The sequence below is a fragment of the Typopeltis vanoorti genome, chromosome 2 (assembly GCF_054136105.1).
Source record: "Typopeltis vanoorti isolate ZY-2024b chromosome 2, IOZ_Tvanoo_1.0, whole genome shotgun sequence".
In the NCBI taxonomy this organism is placed as follows: domain Eukaryota; kingdom Metazoa; phylum Arthropoda; class Arachnida; order Uropygi; family Thelyphonidae; genus Typopeltis; species Typopeltis vanoorti.
In genome coordinates this window covers 109,460,921-109,484,779 of record NC_143550.1, presented here as the reverse complement: position 1 = coordinate 109,484,779, position 23,859 = coordinate 109,460,921, and the positions used below count along the sequence as shown (strand labels likewise).

Below are 23,859 nucleotides of genomic sequence, written 5' to 3'. Positions count from 1 at the left end.
AGCCCCACTGTTACACCGGATTGCAGTTGTCTTGCATTTGTAACAAACTCTGTGTTGTGTGCTCTGAAGATGCTGGATATAATACCAGTGAAATATTAGCTTTTAAGTTAATAGTTATTTTCTTAACCATCTGTGTTCTTATCATACCGTGAAACCTATTACAACAGAACCTAAAAACAATTACAAACTTCCATGCCCATAAAATAATCAGAATTTAATATTATGAATCATTTTACAATTGTTTCTCTATGTAGGTTAGCATTCATGTATTATTAGTTTTGGCTTCGTAACACGAATAATCGGCACTTGCGATGTGCCTGCTATTGATTTGTGAAAATGAAATGTAAACCATTTGAAATCGATGTACTTAGATTGTGATAGTTGTGTTATTTTTAACCTTTTTTTTTATTGTAATTTAAAATTAAGTGTTGAGGTATTTGTTTTGTGGAGACATGCTCATTACGCTAACGAAGACAACGTGTCAGCCATTATACGAAACTTCTCGCTTGCTATTTACATAAAGTACACATGCTCACCAAATAGATTGAGACGATTGACAGCTGACCAGAGAGCGTTCGGTATAATATCTGACTAACAAGAAGAAAACAAGCAGAGAGGATGTAAATTTGAGAACGGCAACCAGAGAATTTTTGTTCTTAGGAAGTTTTTAATAAAATGTGACAATCGGGAGAATATTAATAGAAGATTCCCAAAAAGGAATCGTAGCACTATGAATCTTTAGTTCAATGTTCGAGGAAACTGAATGGAAAGTTTAAGTTTCGTCTTCTAAAAGACGTCGGAACTATTTGTTATTCTACTGGAAAAGCGACGGAATTAGTAAAATCTGAAACTGTAAAGTGGCTTAACATGAAGCGCTCTACTTAGATTATGTTGTTTATGAAATAGTACAAGAAACTTCTTTCTCTGATACAAAAATTGGTAATTTGTGCGTATAATTGAACTGCGAATGTATACTTCAGTGAGATATAAGGGATCCCATGAAAAAGATGAAAATTTTATATTTTTGGAAAGGGTCTAACAAGAAAACTGACTGAACATTTTGTTGGGGTGTAAATAAACAAAGTGTTGTTATTCTGGTAGTGAATGAATTTTATTTTGTAGATTAAGAAAATCTCTCAAGTGTATACTTATTTTAGAAGGCCTTGGATCCAATTAGTTTTGTAGTTATTTATGTAATTTTATTTAAAATGTATATTATGTTTTAGTTTCATTAAATGTATATATTTTTTATCTTGTACTGGAGTCAATTTTCCTGATTCTACAAAAAAAAGAAAGAAAGAAATAGAGTTAAGTCATTACACCAATCCTAATGCGTAATTACTTACATATTAGGATTGTAAGTAAAAAAAAAACTCTTTACAAAGCAGACACATTGATTGTTAAAATAATCAGTGGGATTTGAACCGACATTTTGATGATTTTGCTTATTTCTGTCTTCTAAGGCACTTTTCTCTCTCTGTAACAGTCCATCTAAATCTTGGTTTTCTTCCGGATCCTTTTCCTGCCAAAAAACTTATTTTCCTTACACCTAAATGCTAGCTATGTCTTTACGTAATATCCACATTTTTAAAAACATGATACTGCCATCTGTTTACTCCCTTAATCTTTCTTAGAACTCTCATATCAGTGGTCTCCGGTTTTGATTGTTTTATTTTTAACTCGGATCTATAAATTTAAATGTGGTTTGAATACTGTCTTGTATATAGTTAGTTCAGTGTTTTGACTAATTCCTCTTGTATACCATATAAATTTATTGAGTTGACTTCCTATCAGCTTTGTTAATTCTTTTTGTCTATTTTAAAATTTAATTTGCTATCTTCACTCAAAATTATGCCTAAATAGCTGAAATGTTTTACTTCTTTTATATGTTCTCCATCCAGGATGCAGTTGATACTTTCATTGTTTCTTACCGGTTTTCACTGTCTTTGCCCTTTTTATTGTTGATTTTTATACCAAATTTATTATGGCAATTATTCAGTGTAGTCAAGGAATCCTGCCAACTTGTACTGGATTTATTTAAGAGTATAATGTCATCTGCATAAAGTAAAGCTGAAATCATGTCCAATTTTGATATCATGTTTAATGTCACATTCCTTCATAATGTGACCCATATAGATGATGAATAATGCTGGATATAATCTTTGTTTCACAACTGATTTAACATCAAACCATAAACCATATGTAGTTGTAATTTCTGACATACAACTGAAATATAATGTATATTTTACTCAATATAATGTCTCATTTACACCATATAACTGCAGCCTTTTACCTTTCCAGATCTGTAAAATTCAAATATAGATCCTTGTTATATTCCCATGATTTCTCAACTATTTGTCTTAAAATAACAAAAAAACCTCTGTTTGGCCTGAATCCAGCTTGTTCTCCATGTTTCACTCCCACAATTTCCCTTAACTTTTTCTCAAGTACTTGCATAAATCTTACCAGGAACACAAAGTAATTATTCCAGATGTCTTTATTTTCATGACATCCTGATCATCTCAGACTCTTTTTACAGTACTTTTACCTCCATTTCTAATATTTTTCAATACCTCATCCAAATATTTTGACACCTTCCTGATATTTATTTTCTATGTTCTTACCAAAGTCTTCACATGACTTTTGTTCAACTAGTTTTACACAGTTTTTTGCGTTCTTATATTTTCTCTGTATTCCCACATAGTACAAGCTGAGTTACTTATCAGGAACTCTTTATGCTTTCTTTTTTTTTTTTTTTTTGACTGCCTCTAAACTTCCCAAGTTCACCATGGAGTTCTGATTTTTCTATGCTTGCAGACAACCTCACCACATGTCTCTCTCTGGCTGAATCCATGTTTTCTGTAATGTCTGCCACTGAATCTCCAGCCTTGGTTCTTCTTTTCACTCGTTTATTTATTTACTTTTTTTTTCTTTTTTTTTTTTTGAATAAGGTCTGTGGAAACGATACTTTGCATCCTTAGCTCTAACCTGTCCAAAGAGAGCTGTTACACAACAGCTTTTGATGTTGAGAGTTTATTTTTCACTTGGTCAGACTATAATACTACTTTACCCCAGTCCTGAAGATACTTTCAGGTGCAAACTTTGTTCGCTCACACTTGGATAAAGGATTAAACTAAACTTATTACACAACAGCTTTCTTTGGACAGGTTCAAATCTAGTCAGTGACTAGAGGAACTTTTCTAAACTTTCTTCAACCAGTTGCCAAGTTAGTTGATTTTGGACATGAGTAAGTTGGATTTTTTTCTCAAACTTGGGTTTTTTCAAAAAAATTGATCATAGATTTTTGATCATAGCATACTGGCACTTCTCTGCCTTTATAATTACTAATAGTCTTTGGCCAGCTATCTCTGATTGACTACCAGCCAAAAGTTAGAACTAAAATGGCTTTATTTACTCCCTGTAGGGAATAAAAGGCATTAATGGTATGTGTGTATGTATATATATATTAAATGATTGAAAGCCAAGAGATAAAAGTAAAATTACTATTTTAATTAAGTAGATTGCACAGCTACTTTAGTCTTCATAGAAGACTACTTCAGGTGCATAACAATAGGGAATGACCAACAAAAATTGTGAAAGATCAAAAAACTAATTAATTAAAAAATTAATGTATAGTTTTTTATCTTTAGCAATTTTTGTTGGTTGTTCCCTCTTGTTATGCACCAAAGAAGTCTTCTATGAAGATGAAACTAGTTGTTCAATCTACTTTAATTGAAATAGTATTTTTACTTTTTATCTCTTGGCTTTCAGTCATTTAATCTTTTTTTTAGAAAAATGTCTCTCAGTCGAGTAAATCTGTTATATCGTGTGTGTGTGTGTGTGCACATGCATTTGAATCTACAGTTACCTTTGAAAGCTGCTCAACTTTGATTCATTTTAAAACTTTCTTGTGCATATTTCTTTTCAATATGATATTCAGTTTTATCCTGCTAAAAACTAAATGATCAATTCCAGTTTCAAATCCTCTGCATATGCTTGTGTCCTGAAAGCATGATATTTTCCAACCTGAAAATATCACTGTCAATAATAACAGTCAGTGAGTCTTCTTATTTCTTGCATCTTCTACCCTGTGTGAATTTGTGCACATTTTTATGTTAGAACATGGTGTTAGTAATAACTAGACCATGTCCTGAACAAAAAATCCATCAGGTACTTATCATTATTATTATTAATTTTGCTCTTTTCTTCAGATTTGCCAAAACATTTCTATATGTCTGGTAATTATTTCTACTCTGCTGTTTAGATCTCCAACAAGGATCAACTTTTCCTTTTTCTTTTGTCAGCTGTGTTCTCTCTAATGCCTCAAATTCCTTCACTTCTTCCTTATTGGAACCATAGGCACAAATATGTCTAATTGTCCAGTTCCCACAATCTGATATTTGTTCACATCACTCAGCTTGGTATCGTCTGCCATTCAAGATCATAATCCTCGTATTTAGTACTGAATATTATAGCTTCTCTTTCTTTTCCCTGATTGCTATTGCCTGTATTAGTTGCTCAGAAAAATTCTCACCTGTTTTTGTCTTCTGTTTTGTTAACATTTTATTATATCAGTTTGTAATTGGATAACTGTAACATTCTTATATTACATACTTATTCACTTCTTCTGCTAGTTTTCCATTTCTTTTCATTGATGCTTCTTTATGTTGCCAATCTTGAGCTTTGCTGATCTGATTTGCAATAATAGGTAGATATCTAATAATGGAGCACACTATGAATAGGTGAGGATTTGACATTGAATTAGAAGACTTGATTATTTTTCTGCAATCCTCAAAGATTTTGGATGTCTTTTAGCAGCAACTTTTCAGTGGTGCTGTATAAATAACACGACTTCATATACAGTACTTTATGAAATACATGCACACAAAAAATTATATTGTTTCCTTTTGATAGTAAATTACTCACCTGCATGTCATAGCCTATTGTAAATAATTTTGCAGTTTTATGACTATTTGTCATCATTAATCACAACATGATGAACCATGCATCCTTTGATGTCTGGCCTTTATTGGTACATTTTTGGAAAATTACTGCTAGCCCTCTCTTTTTCTTTGCAAACATGATTATGAACTGTTAATATGTTGGAGCATCTTAGTAGGAATGTTGGCCAGTATCTGCATAAGTGATTTTCTGTATCACTTTTATCATTGAGTCTGCAGACTCGACCACCATGATTAACAGACTTCATAAGAAAAACTTCAGTGTTGTTGTATTTCATCTCATCTCAAATTTGCTCATTTATAGGGCAAGTAATACTTTTATGCATAATTAATTAAGCTTCTGGTACTGGAGATACAAGAATTCATGTGTTTGAATTTCTGTTGCTCTTTCTATGCTTTCATTTCAGCTGCATGTACAAGTTTGAGCTTACACAATTACAGCAACAAGCTAGCAAGTGTTGCATCTTCTGCTTGGGAGCTTATAATGTCTTTTTTTTTTTCATTTTTATTTCTCCCCTACAAAACATTGTAACATAAATACAAATCAGGTAATCTTAAACATATTAAATGGGATATGTAATTATTATTTTTATTGTTATTATTACATGACACCTCCAAGTAGTCCAAAGACTTATTGAGGGAGGACACCTACTCTACAACTCTCCTCTCTACCCGCGCCATCTACTGCCCACCACTATTATTTTCACAGACAATCACAAACAGTGCAGGATTCGAGCCCACAGCCTTTTGGCTGGAAAGCAGTATGCCAACAACCAGGTTGGCAAAGACAATTAGAAGACAAATTGTTTTGTTATTATTATTTTATTTTAGTAACATGTTAGAAATTCACATTTTGGCACTTTTCCCCTCTACTTTGGATGGCATTGGTAGTTAAATTTTTTCTTGGAAATGTAACTCGATATGTTTTGAGTAAAATTTGAGATGCAATTTCCACATGACATTGTTGGAGATTCTTTTTAGTCTATGAGATTTCCATGTATAGTTATTAGAAACCTGACACATAAATGTCAAGTGGACAAGAGATGAATTAATTTACTGAATTTTTGATATTGAACAAAATGCTACATTGATTGAGTACTACCATAGTTATATTGAAGACTGCTTTCCAAGATTTGCTTCATACATTGAACATTACACAACTTCATCTGTGTAACATCTCCCTCCCCTAACTTTCCAAAAGTTACATACTATGTAAGCTGAGAAATTGAAACCATGTTTATCTGGTATTTCCAACTTAGAATTGCCTTAGGAATGCAGGCTTCAAGTATTGACAGTTTGCATCAGATGCCTTTTTGTATAATAAAAATACTCTTCTCCCCCCAGAATAATTGAGCACCTCTGCAGCATAGTCATGTTACAACTTTTGCTATTCAGTTGGAATGACAAATAGACCTTGGTTCATAATCCATCTAGGATGCAAGGAAACTTTCAGGGCTTTCACATGAATGCGAGTTAGCCGTTTTCGTATAGATGAGAATTTTCATCCTGTTAAACAGGCAAATCAGTCAACAAATGTAATTAACAGGCATAATAAGCAACCCTCATAGTCTGATTCTAACCATCTACAATAATCAAATGATCGGTTATAATTGAGGTTGAGATAAGTTGACTGACAGGGAAACAAGCAACTTTTCACTAATCGTGATATTTCTGAATTTGAAAATTCATAACATCATATATTTGAATGTAAAATTCTGTTTCAGGTAATTGTTGAAAAAGCACCCAAAGCAAGGATTGGAGACTTAGACAAAAAGAAATATTTAGTACCTTCTGATCTGACTGTTGGTCAATTTTATTTCCTTATCCGTAAAAGGATTCACCTTAGGCCTGAAGATGCCCTTTTCTTTTTTGTTAACAACGTAATCCCTCCCACTAGTGCAACAATGGGATCTTTGTATCAGGTATGTTATGCCACAGTTCATTCTTCATATACTTGGTATTGAAGTTATATTTTTATAATAAATATTCAGTTTTTTTCCTCTAAGTTTGGAGCATTTATATTTTGCATTAAGTAATATACTGTTCAACAAAGATTTCTTTAAAACTGTGATCAAAACAGGTGGAATCTGTATTTAGAATGCAGTGTGTGTGTGAATGAGATCTCATTTAAACCAAAAATATTAGTGTGGTAACAAAATATTTTATGAATATAAATTACACAAAGCATGAAAAGAACATTGTAATACAAGGATGCATGTTATCTCCACTCCAATTCATTATCTATGTGGATCATGTTGTGAAAGAAAGGGGCATTAAACCTGATATTAAAACCATTGGAGATATCAAAATTAGCTCTTTTCTTTATGCAGATGATGTTGTACTTCTAAACACATCCTGTACAAGTCTCCAGATTTCTCTAAATAAATTGCATAAGAGCTGTAACAAATTTGGCATGAAAATAAGCAATAAAAAGACCAAAAACTATAAAAATAAGCAGGAACACAGAAAACTTCAGCTGCATCATTCTGAATGGAGATCTATAGAACATGTGCCTAAATAACTGAAATATTTCAGTTATTTAGGCACAGTTTTTGGTGAAGATGGCAAATTAAATTTTGGAAATAGACGAGAATAAGAAACGCTGGTGGTGGGGAAGCCAGTTGAATAAATTATATGGAATAAGAAAGTAATTAGCCAAAACACCAAACTAGCAGTATACAAGACGGTGTTCAAACCAGTTTAAAGTTATGGATCTGAGAGTTGGGTTAGAAAGAAAGCATTTGATCAAAGACTAGAGACAGACCATAGATAACGAGAATTCTTAGAAAAATTAGAGGATTGAACAGATTGCAGAATCATTAAAAATGAAGATATTAGAAAGGAACTTAATGTTGTTAGCATTCAAGAATTGGTAAGCAAAACAGGTGTTTGATGCCAAGATGGCAGGAATGAGACCCATAGGACGACCAAGGTCTATGTGAATTCATTCAGTCAGAAGTGCCTTAGAAGAAAGAAATGTGAGATACAACAATATTGGAGTGCTGACAAGTAATAGACTAATTTGGAGGAAAATTGTTGATAGGAAATTAATAACATAAACTTAATCATGTAGTGCTGTCATACAAGCTTGAACACTTCCTTAAGGGAACATATCAGGAAATTGATGTGAACAGATTGAAAGCCAAGCAGGAATCTGTGTTTTCTACTGCATGATGCATATATATGAAGTTTCCTTTTTTTCTGCATACACCTGTATTAGATATCATCAGTCTGAGATTGAAAATACAAGGTTTTAGTGGTCAACAAGCTCATCACTGCTGTAGACTGTGTAGTGCAAATGTGTCTGCATGGCTGAAAAAGGTATACATAATCTGAAAGAGGGTCACAGTTGGGCATAAAGACAGGAAAAGTAGAGCATGGGGGGGGGGACAAATAATCCTAGGCCTAATAATTAAGATTATTCTAGTAAGCATTACAGATAGAAAGACTGAGGTTGGATTCAAAATCACTGTGCTCTCATTAATCATGGCAACTAGTCAGGAAGTAAGTGTAGCTTTGAAGCATCACCCCAAAAAATAACTAAATTCAAATTGAAGTTCATTAAAGTATTTGCCTGTGGAAGATCTATCCCATCTTCATCCTTTCTGGACTGAGAAGCATTGAAGTGATGTGCCACACTGCCGATTATTGTATTCAAAACCTGAGGAGGAGGAGTATTATCGTTTAAAGAAAAAAGAAAAAAAAAAACATTGTGCAAGTCAGCCTTTTGTCTAGGAATCAAGATTTCAGATTATTTCAGTAGTCTAGACCTAGGCATAAATTTCTGAATATTCTTAGTGAACAAGTCCCGTGTGATTCAGATAATCATGTACCCATGCAAAAAAACTAGGATTTATTGTCTATTCCGGTTTTAGTGTTAGAATTTTCTGTCCATTGCCACTTCAAAGATTGAATCATCATCATCTCTTGCCTACTCTAGAGTTGAAGTGCCAGGACATTTGATTGGTGCATAAACCATATTACAGAAAAATTAAGGCATACAGTTATGAACTCATAGGATTATGATTTAATGTAATTGATGTCATAATAAATTTTAATTTTTTATTTTCATCTTAATATTTTATCTCCTGGATTTCTTCTCTATCAGACTACATAAAACTTAATTATAAATTACACATACAGTTAGGCCTTGACTTAAGACAGCCATATTGTAAAAAAAAGAATAAATAAACCATTAACAGTTCACATCATGTTAATGTTACAATAAAACTATTGCACTTTGGCTTGCAGCTATGCAGTATTTCTGTGATGGGTAGAATGTTACTTGGGTTGGTGGAGTGGGGTGTTCGTGGATTCATTGGGGAGGGGGTTCACTACAGATGGTTATTAATTCCATTACTAAGTTGCCAGTATATACAGATGCTGTTTATTATTAGTTAGTTTAAATTTACCAGTCAATTATAGAATTTCTGTTAATTATTGGTTTCTAACATACCCCAAAACAGATTTTTCCCATGGAAACACATTCCACGATTTGTACCTGCTCCTGATTGGGGCGTTAATCTTATTGCATTATTTTCGACTTCAAATGCTAAGTTATAAAATCTGGATGACTACACCATCTGCTGTTCATCTTTTCATTTGTAATTTCTTTAGTGGTTATTATTTTTTGAAAATAGCCATGAAATCATTCAAGGAATGAAAGTGAAAATAATATATATATCTGTGTGTGTTATTATATTTCTGTGATTGTCAGAACAAAACCCTGTTGTAAGTTGAGGACTGACATATTTATATCTTGCAATATAACTACTTTTTTAAAAAAAATTATCCAGCAAAGTGAATGACTGAGATTTTACAATCCTAATTGAAGTGCTAAAGCTAGACAAGAATTGGTTTCTTGTTATGATTTAAAAAAAAGTTGATTGACTGAAAAAAAATCCAGTAAACCCAATGTATTTAATTCTGATTTTGTTTTACTGGGCACCATATCAGCTGAGTATAACTTTTGTAGACTTATCCAAATGAGTTACTAAGCATGTTTTATCAGAAATGGTTGTTACACCATTGAGCATGTCTGAGACTGTTTTCAAAAATTCTGAAGAAATCGACTAACACTGCACATTTGGCAATCTTCAATCCACTTTCCATAGGATGCTTTTCACAATTTTTTTTCAGTTTTATTTTAATGACACAGTACTCCACATTTTAGGTAAAAAGCACAGTTGCCATATTCAAGGTTCGAATATTTAGACTCGGGGTGCTTAAGGGTCAAAGCTGTATAACTGAGAGGAGACCTCCACATAGCCTTTAAAGGAATGCGGAGAACCGACCAGGGCTTCTGACCTAATGTCCAATCCTCACCTTCTCGTGGTGCACCCTGTTGGGTATCTACTTTGATACTGAACGAACGAGGATGGGCTGGCAATTTGGGATTTAGCCGACCAAATTGTATTCTTATTGGTTAAACCAAAATAAAAAATGATGGTACAACATGACAAAATTTCATGCCGGCTGAGGCGTCGCCCAGTTAAACAAGGCCCCCGTTGTTTTCGCCAGGGAACCAGGGCGAACAGCGAAAAGTCAGCTACTGGAACAAATCTGAAAACAAACCCCAACTCAACATCACCAGAGTTAAAGATCGGTACTATCAACGTAAGAAGCCTGAATGGCAAAGAAATGGAGCTAGCTGAGGAATTAGATAAGTACCAGATCGACATAATAGGGGTGACTGAAACAAAAAAGACCAAAACTGGTGAGATCTTTCTCAGCAATAAATACAAAATGTTATATTCAGGCAATAACAGTCAAGGAAAAGAAGGAGTAGCCATAGTATTCAACACAAAATACGAGGCTAATCTTCTTGAATGGCAGTCAGTCTCAAGTAGAGTAATGTGGGCAAATATGAGAATGGGGAACTGGACAATGAGACTTATTTGTTCCTATGGTCCCACAGAAGGTTCTACTAAGGTAGAAATGGAGGAATTTTTTGAGGCTTTAGAAAAAGCAACTGACACAATGAAAAAGGAAAAGTTGGTCCTTGTTGGGGATCTAAATAGTAGAGTCGGAAATGATTGTGAGACATACAAAAATATTTTGGGAAAATTTGGAGAAAAGAGCAAAGCTAATAATAATGGCAAATATCTGTTGGATTTCTGCTCAGGACATGGACTGGTTATTACTAACACCATGTTCCAACATAAAAATGTGCACAAATTCACATGGAGAGAAGAGGCTAGGAATAAGAAAAGTCTCATTGACTATGTTATTGTTGATAGTGATGTTTTCTCCCTGGTGCAGGACACCAGAGTGTACAGAGGATTTGAAATTGGAAGTGATCACTATTTAGTCTTGAGCAGGATAAAATTGAATTTCATATTGAAAAGAATAACATGTAAGAAAGTTTTCAAGCGAATAAAAGTTGAGCAGCTCTCAGATGTGAACTGTAGACTAAAATACAGATATATTATTGAAAAGAAAATGAAAGAGTTTGAGAACAGGAATCAAACCTTGGAGATTCAGTGGCAAACTCTGAAGGAAACATTGATTGATTCTGCCAGAGAGGCATGTGGTGAGGTTGTGTGCAAAGATAAAAAAAATCAGAACTCCCTGGTGGACACAGGAAGTTAAAGAGGCAGTGAAGGAAAAGAAGAAAAAAAAAAAAAAAATCAGCTAACGCCTTTTTATTCCCGTATATACGGGAGTAGGCGAGGCCATTTAGCCCTATCTAACTTTTGGAGACTGAGTGGGCAGTTCAATCTCCACTGGTACCCAATCAGAGACAGATGGCCCAAGGCTATCACTAATTAAGCGGTACGCAGTGAAGAGAGACGGCTCAAATGTGCCGCCATCTCGTGGTCTCTAGCCCTAACACAATATATTTTAATGTCTGAAATAATGTGGGTTCTACAGTCGATTTTCTTGAGTTTACAGGACGAAAAACCCGAGTTTCCGGGAGGAAAAACCTGCTTGCCCGTGCCAGAGATCGACTAACTCGGGAACCGGTCGAAAAAAGGCTTAGAAAAATTTCCTCTAGTCGCCGACTAGACTCGAAACCAAGACTTCCTTCGTGCGGCCTAGCGCGATGGTGTGCAAACGCCACATCCACTGAGCTACACAGGCTCTAGAAAAGAAGAAAGCATATCAAAAGTTCCTGGCAAATAAGTCAGCTTTTACTCTTACAGAATACAGAGACAAATATAAGAAAGCTAAACAGTGTGTAAAACTAGCTAAACAAAAGTCATGGGAGGACTTTGGCAAGAATATAGAAAATAAATATCAAGAAGGTGGCACAATATTCTGGAGGTTGTTGAAGAAGCTTAGGAATGGAGGAAAGAGTGCTGTAAAAGGAATTAGAGATGATAAAGGTGAAATGAAAACAGGAGAAAAAGATATCCTTGAAGTATGGAGTAATTACTTTGAAAAACTGCTAAATGAAACAAGCAGTGATGACAGCACAGTGATAAAAAAACACTGACCAGGCATGCAGTCAGGAATACATATCCATACTTGAAGTAGAAAAAGCCATCAAAGGCTTGAAATGTGGAAAGGCAGCAGGAGTAGATGATATTCGACCAGAAATGCTGAAGTATGGTGGTATAAGAGTCTTACAGTGGCTGCACTGCATAGTTCAGAAAGCCTGGACAGAGGGACGAATTCCCGATGATTGGAGTAGAGCTCTCATAGTACCCATATTTAAAAAGGGAAATAAAACTGAATGTGAGAATTACAGAGGTATTTCCCTACTGAGTGTTCCTGGCAAGATCTATGCAAGTATACTTGAGAAACGGTTGAGAAGAATTGTGGAAGAAAAGCTTGGTGAAGAACAAGCTGGATTCAGGCCAAATAGAGGCTGTCAGGATCAGATCTTCACTTTACGACAAATAGTCGAGAAAGCATGGGAATATAACAAAGATCTGAATTTAAGTTTTGTCGATTTGGAAAAGGCATATGACAAGGTGCCAAGAGAGAAGCTATTCAATACGCTGCAGTTATATGGTGTCAATGGGGCATTATATCAAGCAATACTTAGTCTTTATTTGAGTTGTAAGTCAGCAGTTAGAATTGAAGGAAGTACAGGAAGATGGTTTAATCTTAAATCTGGTGTGAGACAATGATGTACATTATCCCCTCTGTTATTCATTATCTATATGGATCACATTATGAAGGAATGTGGTATTAAACCTGATATCAAAATTGGAGATGTTAATGTCAGCTCTTTGCTTTATGCGGATGATGTTATACTTCTAAATAAATCCGCTACAAGTCTGCAAGATTCTCTGACTAAATTGAATAGCTGTTGTAATAGATATGGTATGAAGGTCAGCAATAAAAAGACAAAGACAATGAAAATAGGCAGAATCATTGAAAATGTCAACTGTGTTGTGAATGGAGAACCTGTGGAACAAGTAAAACATTTCAGCTACTTAGGCACAATTTTTACTGAAGATGGTAAACTAAATATAGAAATAGACAACAGAATCAGCAAAGCTGGTATCGTGGGAAGTCAGTTGAATAAATTCATATGGAATAAGAAAGAAATTAGTCGGAACACTAAATTAGCTGTATACAAGACTGTGTTCAAACCAATTTTAACTTATGGATCTGAGAGCTGGGTCAGAAGTAAAACACTTGACCAAAGACTAGAGACCGCAGATATGAGAGTCCTGAGAAAGATTAGAGGCGTGAACAGATGGCATCAATGGCAATATCATATTAAAAATGAGGATATTAGGAAAGAACTTGACATTGTCAGCATCCAGGAATGTGTTAGCAGAGCTAATCTCAGATGGTATGGTCACTTAAATAGAATGGGAGAGGAAAGATTAGCAAAACAAGTGTTCTCTGCCAGGTTGGCAGGAAAACGACCCAGAGGAAGACCAAGATATAGGTGGATTGATACGGTACAAAGTGCTTTAGACGATAGAAATATAAGATCGGATAATGTTGGAGTCTTGACAAGTAACAGACTGATTTGGAGGAAAATTGTAGATAGGAAGTTAGTAATGATGTAATTTTTTCATGTAGTACTGTCATATCCTGTACACCCCTTGAGGGTACATGGCAGGAATTTGATGATGATGATGATGATATTTAGACTCTTAAAGACTACATTTACAAGTAAATGTAGGGTGATCACTTACAAGTATGAAGACTTCAAATGTACTGGAACAAACAAGTTCCAGATACATTTTCTTAGTAGTTAAAACAGTAAACAATGATAACTTTTATAGTCTGAAAATTACTTCTGTAGCTTAATGAAAGTTGAGTATTTCATTTAAAACAGAAGAATTTGATATCCATTCCTGAGTTGGTTGGTAGGTGAAAAGTTTACTGATAACTAGTCCTTATCTTAATTACATTGTTAGATTTTTTTAGGGTGAGGAATATAACCATGCAGTAGCATAGTATTCTAGAAGTGTTGGTGCATATATGACATAACTGAATTGACAGCTGAATACACACACACACACACAGGACGTCCAGAAAGCAAGTTCTGTTTTTAATATTTTCACTGCAGTGCTGCGATCCCAATGGTGTGCATGCATGCTGAGTTTATTGATTTGTTAGCAAGGCATTGGTGCCATTTTCAGACATTCTCGCAGTGCGTACACTTTTTGGTGTGTGTTTATAATGTCTAAGAAAATCGAATCACCCGCAGCAAGTGAAATTAGGTCAGTTATCTGTTTCTTGAATGTAAGGAATGTTAAAGTAGCTGAAATTCATTGGAAAATTATTGATGTTTATGGAGAACATGCAATGAGTTATTCAATGGTTCAACAACTTCTTGCCACCTTCACCTGGGAACAATTCCATTATTCCCCATATGGTCTCGACCTCACGCCAAGCGACTTTCACCTGTTCAAACATCTGAAATTTTTCCTTGATGGCCAGTAGTTTCAAGACTACAAAGAGGTCAAAGAAGCAGCCAATACGTGGTTTGTCACAGATGGCAACCTTCTACGACGAAGGTATACAACTCTTGGTGCCCCCATTATGATAAGTGCCTGAACAATAGTGGAAATAATGTAGAAAAGTAGTGAAAGATGTTTACTTTAATCTTCAATAATTTTTTTTTTTTTTTTTGTAAATATATTTTTGTTTCTCTGACGGCCCATCGGAACTTACTTCCTGCACATCCCTCGTACTAATCTACACGTTTAACTTTTTCATCCCAAATGAAAATAAATAAATAAATAAAAACTTAAATTCATCTACCATTCACAGTATTTAATCATTGCTTTATCTTTATTTTATATATATGAATCTATTGGCATTATTTTGTGGAAAATATATATTCTTAATGTAATTTTGTTTAATATTCCATATCTGATCAAACATATCGGGATGTCTCCTCTTCCTAACTCTCACTATGATGTGAAATGGATTAATGTGGAGTGGGTACTATACCCTTTGTTACTATAACAGTTTCGGTATTCTGGGATGGTAATTCTTTTCCATTCTTCCAGCTGAACATTAGCAAGGTCAGTCATTTCTGCTTAGCTCATAATCAGCATTCCAATTCATCACATAGGTGGTTGGTAGGGCTGAGATCAATGCTCTGTGCAGGTCATTCAAGTTCAACACCAATCCCATAAAATAACTCCTGTACAGACCACCATTTTGTGGACAAAGACATTGTCATGTCGATACAAGGGAGGACGATCATCGAACTCTTTGAAACTTCAGTTGGCGCAACACATTCTTTCCATCATTAATGACCTTACACAGATTGTTCAGAAGCCGACCAGAATACCAGATAATCTTAACCACTCCCCAATACTCTAGACCTTTTTCTTACTAATGACCTCTCAAAATATGCAGTGAATGTATTGAGCCCCCTTGGTAATTCTGGCCACAACCTAGTGCTCCCCCCCCCCATGCAACAATACTTACACAGTCACTCCCACACAAGAGTAGTTTGGCATTATAACAGTACCAAATGGGACAGTCTCTGAGACTACCATGCTTCATTCCCATGGTTGGATTATTGTTTCCGGTCTTCCATTCCAAACATATCACCAAAGTAATCCTCACTGGCATGAAAATATACTTTCCCCATGCTACTCTGAACTGCCATCTCCTAACTAAATCCTGGTTCTCCAAAAGATGTGCCAAGGCTGTACAAATGAAAAATCAGGCATATCACAACTGGCTCAAATCAAGAACCACATCCTCCTTCAGTGCCTATACTGAAGCCCGAAACAGATGCAAGAAAATTATCAATGCTTCTAAAACAGAATTTGAACGGGCAGGAAGCTTGCAGCCTGTCCAAATGACAGTCATGCCTTTTGCCCTACACTATTCTCACCTCTATCATACCCAGATGGCTCAATTGCAACATTACCCAGAAAAAGCTAACCTCCTGGCTTCACACTTTGCCTCCAATGCACACATAACTGACAATGGCAAATGCCCTCCGGTCATTCCAACTGTCCAACATACAATGCCCCCTGTATCCTTTTGCCAAAAAGATATCATAAACCTGTTGTCAAAATTAGACACAAAAAAAGCCCCTGGCCCTGATGGCATTCCTCCAATTGTCCTGGAGGTCTGTGCCCAGAACTGACTCCTATCCTATGCAGTCTGTATGCATTCTCTTACTCCACTGATGTGTGTGTGTGTGTATATATATCCCAAAGCCTGGAAACTGGCCTATATTCAACCCATTCCTAAAAAGGGTGACAAATCACTGACCTATCTCACTCACTTCAGTCCTATCTAAAGAGATTGAGAAAATCAACTCTCAACTCCTAATCTACCTTGAAGGTACCCAACTGTTAAGCGGCCCACCACCAGTATGGATCCCGTCAAAGCTGATCAACAGAGCTACTCTCATTTATCACCCATCGATGGACAAATTCGACGAATCCCATGTAGTTGCACTTGATATCTCTAAAGCCTTTGACCGGGTCAGGCACAAGGGCTTACTAAGCAAATTCCCATCATTTGGACTGTCTCAGGACTTCTGCAGATGGATTGCCAGCTTCCTATCTAAAGTGATGGAGAAAACCATTAACTCTCAACTCCTACTCTATCTTGAAGGCATGCAGCTATTGAAATGACCACCAGTATGGATTCCGTCGATGCCGATCAAGGTGACCTGCTGTCATATATCACCCATCTCTGGACATATGCCATGGAAAAAAGTTGGCGAATCCCAAGTAGTCGCACTTGATATCTCTAAAGCCTTTGACCGGGTCAGGCACAAAGGCTTACTAAGCAAATTGCCATCATTTGGACTGTCTCAGGACTTCTGCAGATGGATTGCCAGCCTCCTGCCTGGATGAACACTATATATGATGGTGGTGGGCAGCTCCCTATCCTCTCACCATCCAACTAATGCTGGGTACACAAGGTTCAGTTCTCTCACTGACCCTCTTCCTTCTATAATATCAATGACCTCCTTCAGTTGATCTCTAACCCAGTATACAGTTTTGCAGACAACAGCACATTACACTCCTCCCTTTCATTTGACAAACCTACTGTACATAATTCACTTCCACCCACAGAACATCAACCACCACTTCCCTTAATTCTGACCCCCAAGCTATTTTCTAGTGGGGCTCAGATAACCTCGTCAACTGGCATAAACAGATCACAACCACTGCATCCTCAGCTTCCAAAAAACTAGGTTTTCTCTTTCACTCAAGACTCTACTTCACCTCTAAACAGCTGTTAACATTATACAAATCACAAATCTGCCCAGCTATCGAATACTGCTCTAACATTTGGAGTGGCGCACCTAAAAGCTCCCTCAAAATGCTTGACTCAATACAGAGGAGAGCAATTAGACTGATAAATGACCCATTTCTCACCAACTCGCTCCCTTCATTTTCACAATAGACCAAGTGTCTCTGCAATTTGTATATTCTATAAATATTTCCATGGGAAATGTTCATCTGAAACAGCATCAATAATTCTCCCACTCTTGTACTAAGCCCATTGGAACACGTACAGCTGCCGCCCAACATCCTTTCACGGTACACCTTGAAACCCACAGAACAAGTTTCTTTTCCTCATCCCTGCTACTGCAGTACTGTGGAACAGTCTTACCCTGACGTATTTCCCAAGAAATACAACATACAGGCTTTTAAATCAAATGTAAACAAGTTTCTCCTTTCCCAATCCACTACCCATATATGGTACTAACGTACTATAGGTTGACCAGTGAACCTCTCATATATTGGCCCAAAATAAAAAAAATATTTAAATAAATAAAGTAGCATTCTCTTGGTGTTCATCACTCCATAGAATGCATTTCCACAGCCTAATGGCAGCAAGTTTTACATCACATCACCCAACACTTGCATCCCTTGTTGATATTATTGTGTGTAGCTGTACTGCCATGGAAACCCATGTTCATTAGCTCCCAATGAACGTTTGTGGTACTGGAGCTTGTAGATGCAATTCAAAACTTGATGGCAACTGAGAACAGGCATTTTTTGCCACATGCCTCAGCATTTCTGGTCTTTAATTGTATGAGGCCTACTACATTGCACTTGTGTTCTTGTTAATCTTAATCTTATCACTTGCAATTTCATTTCATTTTACAATAACATCACTTACAGTTGATATGGACAGCTGCAGCAGAGCAGAATAGAAATTTCTCCAATTGAGTTGTTGCAAAGATTGGCATCCTATAATAGTTATACATCAGAAGTCATTGAGCTCTTCAGAACAGCCCATGTTACTGTTATTGTTTGTCTATGAAGATTGCAGAACCATGTGCTTCTTTTTATACCTGTACAAGCCATGATTGTATATAGCCATATCCACTATGAGTGATCCTCCGTAGCTGAGTTGGTTTCAATACCTGTTGGTGATGGAAGGACCCATTATCAGACATCATACAAAGGTGGAGGTTTTTTCTACTGGTAACCCATGTTTTTTGTCCCTCAAAGCAGGTAAACTGGCTTATGAAGATGGATATCTACAGACATAATACTATTGGACAAGGAAGGCAATGGGAAAACAGTGTTCTATAATAATAATTCCCTAATAATGAAGCATACCCCCATTCACCATTGGGTTGAGGAAAAGACACATGCACCAATATGAAGTGTCTGGATATTTTTGATCAGATGATGCACTTTGTGCATGCTCGTGTTTTACTCTTATTAAAAATTTAAGCAAACTAGTATTATAATTTTAATAGCAAGATTCTTTGCTCCTTTTAAAGGTTTTTTTGTTTGTTTTAACAGGAGCATCATGAAGAAGATTTTTTTTTGTACATAGCTTACAGTGATGAGAGTGTATATGGAGCTTAGTGTCAGATGTGTTGTTTACCACAGAAATTATCCTTGGTTTCCTTCATAATTAAAAGATGTGGTTGTTGGTAAAATTTAACAAGACTCCCTTTAGAATGATTGGTAAAAAATTTGGCATATTTTTTTGCTCTAAAAAAAAAAAAAACCAGAAAGCCACTTTTATAATTATACATATTTCAGGTTACAGATCACAAATCTGTAGCATTAAATATTTTTTCAGCATTTGTGATATCAAGTTACTATCCTTATGGTAATACTTCTTTAAACAGCTAAATTTAAAGAGATTAAATATTCTGTTCTTATTTATATAGTTATCTGACTGTATTTTTATTTTATTTTATTTTTAATGTTTTGTTTTCAGGATTTGTACAGTAGTAGTAAGCTCATTAATAAACTTAATTGAAACCTATTGTTTTATGTACTTGATATTATTTGATCTTCAAATTAAAAAAAAAAAAAAAAAAAAAAAAAAAACAAAGAAAGAGAAACATTAAACCTGAACCAACAAATGACTATTCATAACTATTCCAAAGCCTAAGGAAAGTCTTATTGCTCCAGTCCTTATGTTAAATGCTCTAAATGTTTTTAAATATATTTGTCACCTGTAATATGTCGTACAACTTTTTTTAAAAACACGACAAAAAAATATGCATGTACAGTACGAGCTGTGATATTTTTTCTTCCTGTGCAGTAAGAGGTCACTTTAAGTTATAAGATGTTTTATCTGTATTTTTTTTTTTTAATTTTCAGATGTGTTTGTGATTTGCCAATAAAGTATTTCACACAGTTTAAGCTCTTACAATATGTAAAACAGGAACAGAATTGCATACTTAAAACCAGTCTTTTATTTGTGCCTTTGAAGATAGGACTATGATGCATTGCCTTTCTTCCTTCTTTTATGAATAACATTATGTATTTAAAAGATAAGCAAGAACACAAGTGAAGACAGCTTGTAATTGAAAAAGACCTGTATTGTTTTAAACAGTGTAATATAATTTACGTTGATCTAGGAATAACAGCCTCTGCAGGAAAAAGAATGAAACGAATATTGACATAATTACATATACTCAAATATATATAAGTAACAGGCATTATTATTTAATTTTTCAGAATACCATTTACACATAACAAATTTTATTTTCTTCTGAAGGCATTCATTAAGAAATAAACTGCTGTTATTTGTAATTCATATAATTTTAAAATTGATTTATTTCCATCATACATATGTTGTTTATAAGACTAAAGATTGGTGTCCATATTATTTCTGTAAAAGCACAAGTCATTGTGTTTTTGTTAAGAATTAGAAGATCAGAATTAAAGCTTGCTCTTCTGATAAAAGCAAGCATAATTTACAATCGAAATTTCACTTGTCCAATAGCAGAGCTAATCAAAATTGAATATATATGGACAGTAGGAGACCTCAACAAACACATTATTTTCATTTCTCATGTTTTGAAATTTGATCAATAGATTCAATAATATGATTATTTATGGTATATTATTTAGAAATCTCATTGATATTTATAGTTGATACAGCAACTGAAATTTTGCATGCCTATATTATTTAATTTGCCTAAATGCCAAGGCTGCAGATGGATGGTGTCTTGTTTTCCATCCCAAGAAATGATTCAAAGACTAAATCAACATCAATTACACTCTTCACATAATTATTTTCTGAAGACAAAAAAAAAAAATAATAAAATAAAATAAAAGTGCTAAGAGGAGAGACGTGTGAGAATTTATGCTGCAGTGCATATTTTTAACTCACTTTGAAAGAAAGACTATTTAAAAAAAAAGAAAAGTGCATGCATACATACATATCGAAAGGCTATGAAAGTTATTAGCCATATGGAGACAAAACTTGTTTTTCTCCTGAAACTCATTGAGAGGTGGGAACCTCCTGTTAACCGTAATAATCTCACCTTGTGGCCTTAAAATATCTTTGTGTAATCCAGCACAACCAGCTATCTCAGTGCTGCTAGTGATTCATGGATCAAGTAATTTCTGATAAATATATATATATATAAAATGGTTAATTGGTTTTGGACAGAATACATGTTCCATTCGGAGGGATATATTACTTCTCAAATATGCATGTTATTTACTACAAATTAGTAAGTAACATGCATATTTGAGAAGTAATATATCCCTCCAAACGGAACATGTATTCTGTCCAAAACCAATTAACCATTATATATTTATCAGAAATTACTTGATCCATGAATCAAGGGCTACAAACAGTCAGCCATGTTAAATACCGATGGATGATTGGTTTGGAACAGAAAGCATGTTTCCATTTGGAAGAGTAAATTAATTATCCAATATGCATATTAGCTTGTAGAAGTATATCCTTGTTAGAGCTAGTGCACGTCAAGTAATCTTATTATAGTAGCAAAGATATTTGAGTTGTCTTCCAAAATTTGGAATTACATAAATGAAAGATTCAATTAACCTTATTGCAAGTTCATTGGTAGGGTGGTTCACAGAAAGAAAGGGATAAACTGAAGAGGACAAAAGAAGTTAAAGAAAGTGCAGAAAGGAAGAGGAAGCTGTTGGTAATGGAAAGCCTGTAATGATTAAACTTGTTCATCTTTCCATCTCAGTATACATTTTTCTTATTGATCTCAGTTCAGAGCTACTGCAGGCAACATAAGTTGACTAAAATTAAGTGTGCACTTTACCACCAGCAAGCATTCCTCCTTTTTTCTCTTTCCTTAAGTGCTTATCTCTTTTGTTCAGTCTCCTGCTAACAATTACCTTAGTAGCAAGTTTTCTGCACCAACAAAAATTATAGCCACAGTTCACTGACCTTTCATTTAAATAATTCTAAATTAAAAATTAATTAAAAATTGAATCAAATTTTAGACTTTCGCACTGGATTCAGGGAAAAGAGAATTATATATATTCACACTACATATCGCTGGAGAAAAAAAAAATACATAAAACAAAATAACATGTCGTAATTTTATTGACTTACAGAAAGCCTCAAGCTCTATTTGGACTGATGCCTTTTGGAAAATTTACAATATTGTGCAATAAATAATGATATGATTGATTACATCTCTATATTTATCTTCTGCAATTGGTGGTTGAACCCAAAGTTATAGTAATTCCTTCCCCTATTTGAGCAGCTTCCAGATATATGATAATGGAATCTAGTAAAGAACACATCAGACTTTCAGGAAATCACCACAAAGCCAGATCTTACTTTAAAAATTAGGGCCGAATTATAAGTACTCCAAAATTTAAAAAAATGACAAATCTGTGCTTCTAATCCAGAAGGAAGTGCTGCAGTAAGAGCTGAAGGGGAAAAAAAAATCTACTTGAGGGTACATGTAATATTATATTGAAGTTGATGAGTTCAGAACTAGTGACCTTTTTAAAAAATTTATGGAACCCCTCCATCTAGCATTCATGTCAAAATCTCCTTCCATTCTAAATAACAGTAAAAACTCAGGAAGAAAGAAAGTATTTAAAAGTGCATTCATGCAGAGATTGATAAGTGGTGGAATAGTGATTGTAGTGTGAAGTATATTCTTTTTTCCCTTGCAGTGTTAAGGGTTTTTCTATTCATTTAACTGCAACCATACGCAATGATAAGGTGGTTAGCCCTATGCTTCCCAGTGTATCCTATGTCTGTAGAAGCGTTGAGTTCTCAAATCCGGTTTTCCTGCTTGCGGGATGAAAAATCCCAGATAAACAAGGGAGAGAATCCCTGTAGTCCATGCCCAAGACCGGCTAACTTGGCTATGTCTGAGAACGATCCTAAACTCCTCATGTCAGCGACAGGGAATCAAACCCAGTCATACGGTTGCAAAGCGCATAGCCAGTTAAATTCTAGGTTTATCTTTTACACTGTATTTTTACAAAATTTTCAGATAGGTATAATCTGTGTCCAATATCTAGAATAAATTTCATAGCAGTATCCTGATTAGGAACTATTGACCTAGGCAATATTCTTAAGAAAGATGAAATAATAAACTTGATATCAAAACAAAACTTGCAAAAATATTGCTCCAAAAACTAGTCACTGTGGATAGATAACAAAATCATAAATATATAGATATTTTTGACTAATGTTAATTCAGCACTCCTCTACAGCACTGAAATCTGGACCTTTATAAAAGAAGTTGCTTTCATTTGAAATGAGATGCTATATACATAAAAAAAATACCATATTACTAAATCTATAAAAAGTTCAAAGGGGGAAACATCATCTGGATTAGGTCTATCAGCAGATCTAATGATCTGCAGTGCAGGAACTTTAAACAGAGGAAGATCTGAAGTAAATTGGATGGACAATATATAAAAATTGGCACTTCATTTTACAGAGTTGAAAGCAAAGTATAGAAAGAAACTGAGGCTGTTTGTCGCCTAATATCTTCTCCCAATAACCCTTATGGACTATCGAAGAAAATTCAACCTTGTTTTTATCATGGATATAGATCTTTTGATCTGTTCTGATCTCTTTTATTAAAGAGATCAGATCATTTCTTATGGTTGAAATATATAAATCATCTCACATTTCTACCCATGTTATTTCAGTGGAATAGCAATGATATTGCAATTTTAATGATTAATTTAGGATATCAGATATGTCATTTAATTTACTGTTCTATCCAATTCAGATTTTATATATATATATATATATATATATATATTAAAAT

At 34.7% G+C, this 23,859-nt stretch overlaps 1 protein-coding gene across 1 annotated transcript in view; it reads left to right on the top strand.

Moving 5' to 3' along the window:
* Atg8a (GABA type A receptor-associated protein autophagy-related 8a) overlaps positions 1–19,601 on the top strand; it is a 40,599-nt gene extending 20,998 nt beyond the window's left edge. The window contains exons 2-3 of the mRNA XM_090412571.1: positions 6,686–6,883; positions 19,127–19,601. Coding sequence (XP_090268697.1) covers positions 6,686–6,883; positions 19,127–19,192 — 264 coding nt within the window. The 3' untranslated portion in view covers positions 19,193–19,601. The remainder of the gene's footprint in view (positions 1–6,685; positions 6,884–19,126) is intronic.
* The last annotated feature ends 4,258 nt before the right edge of the window (positions 19,602–23,859 follow it).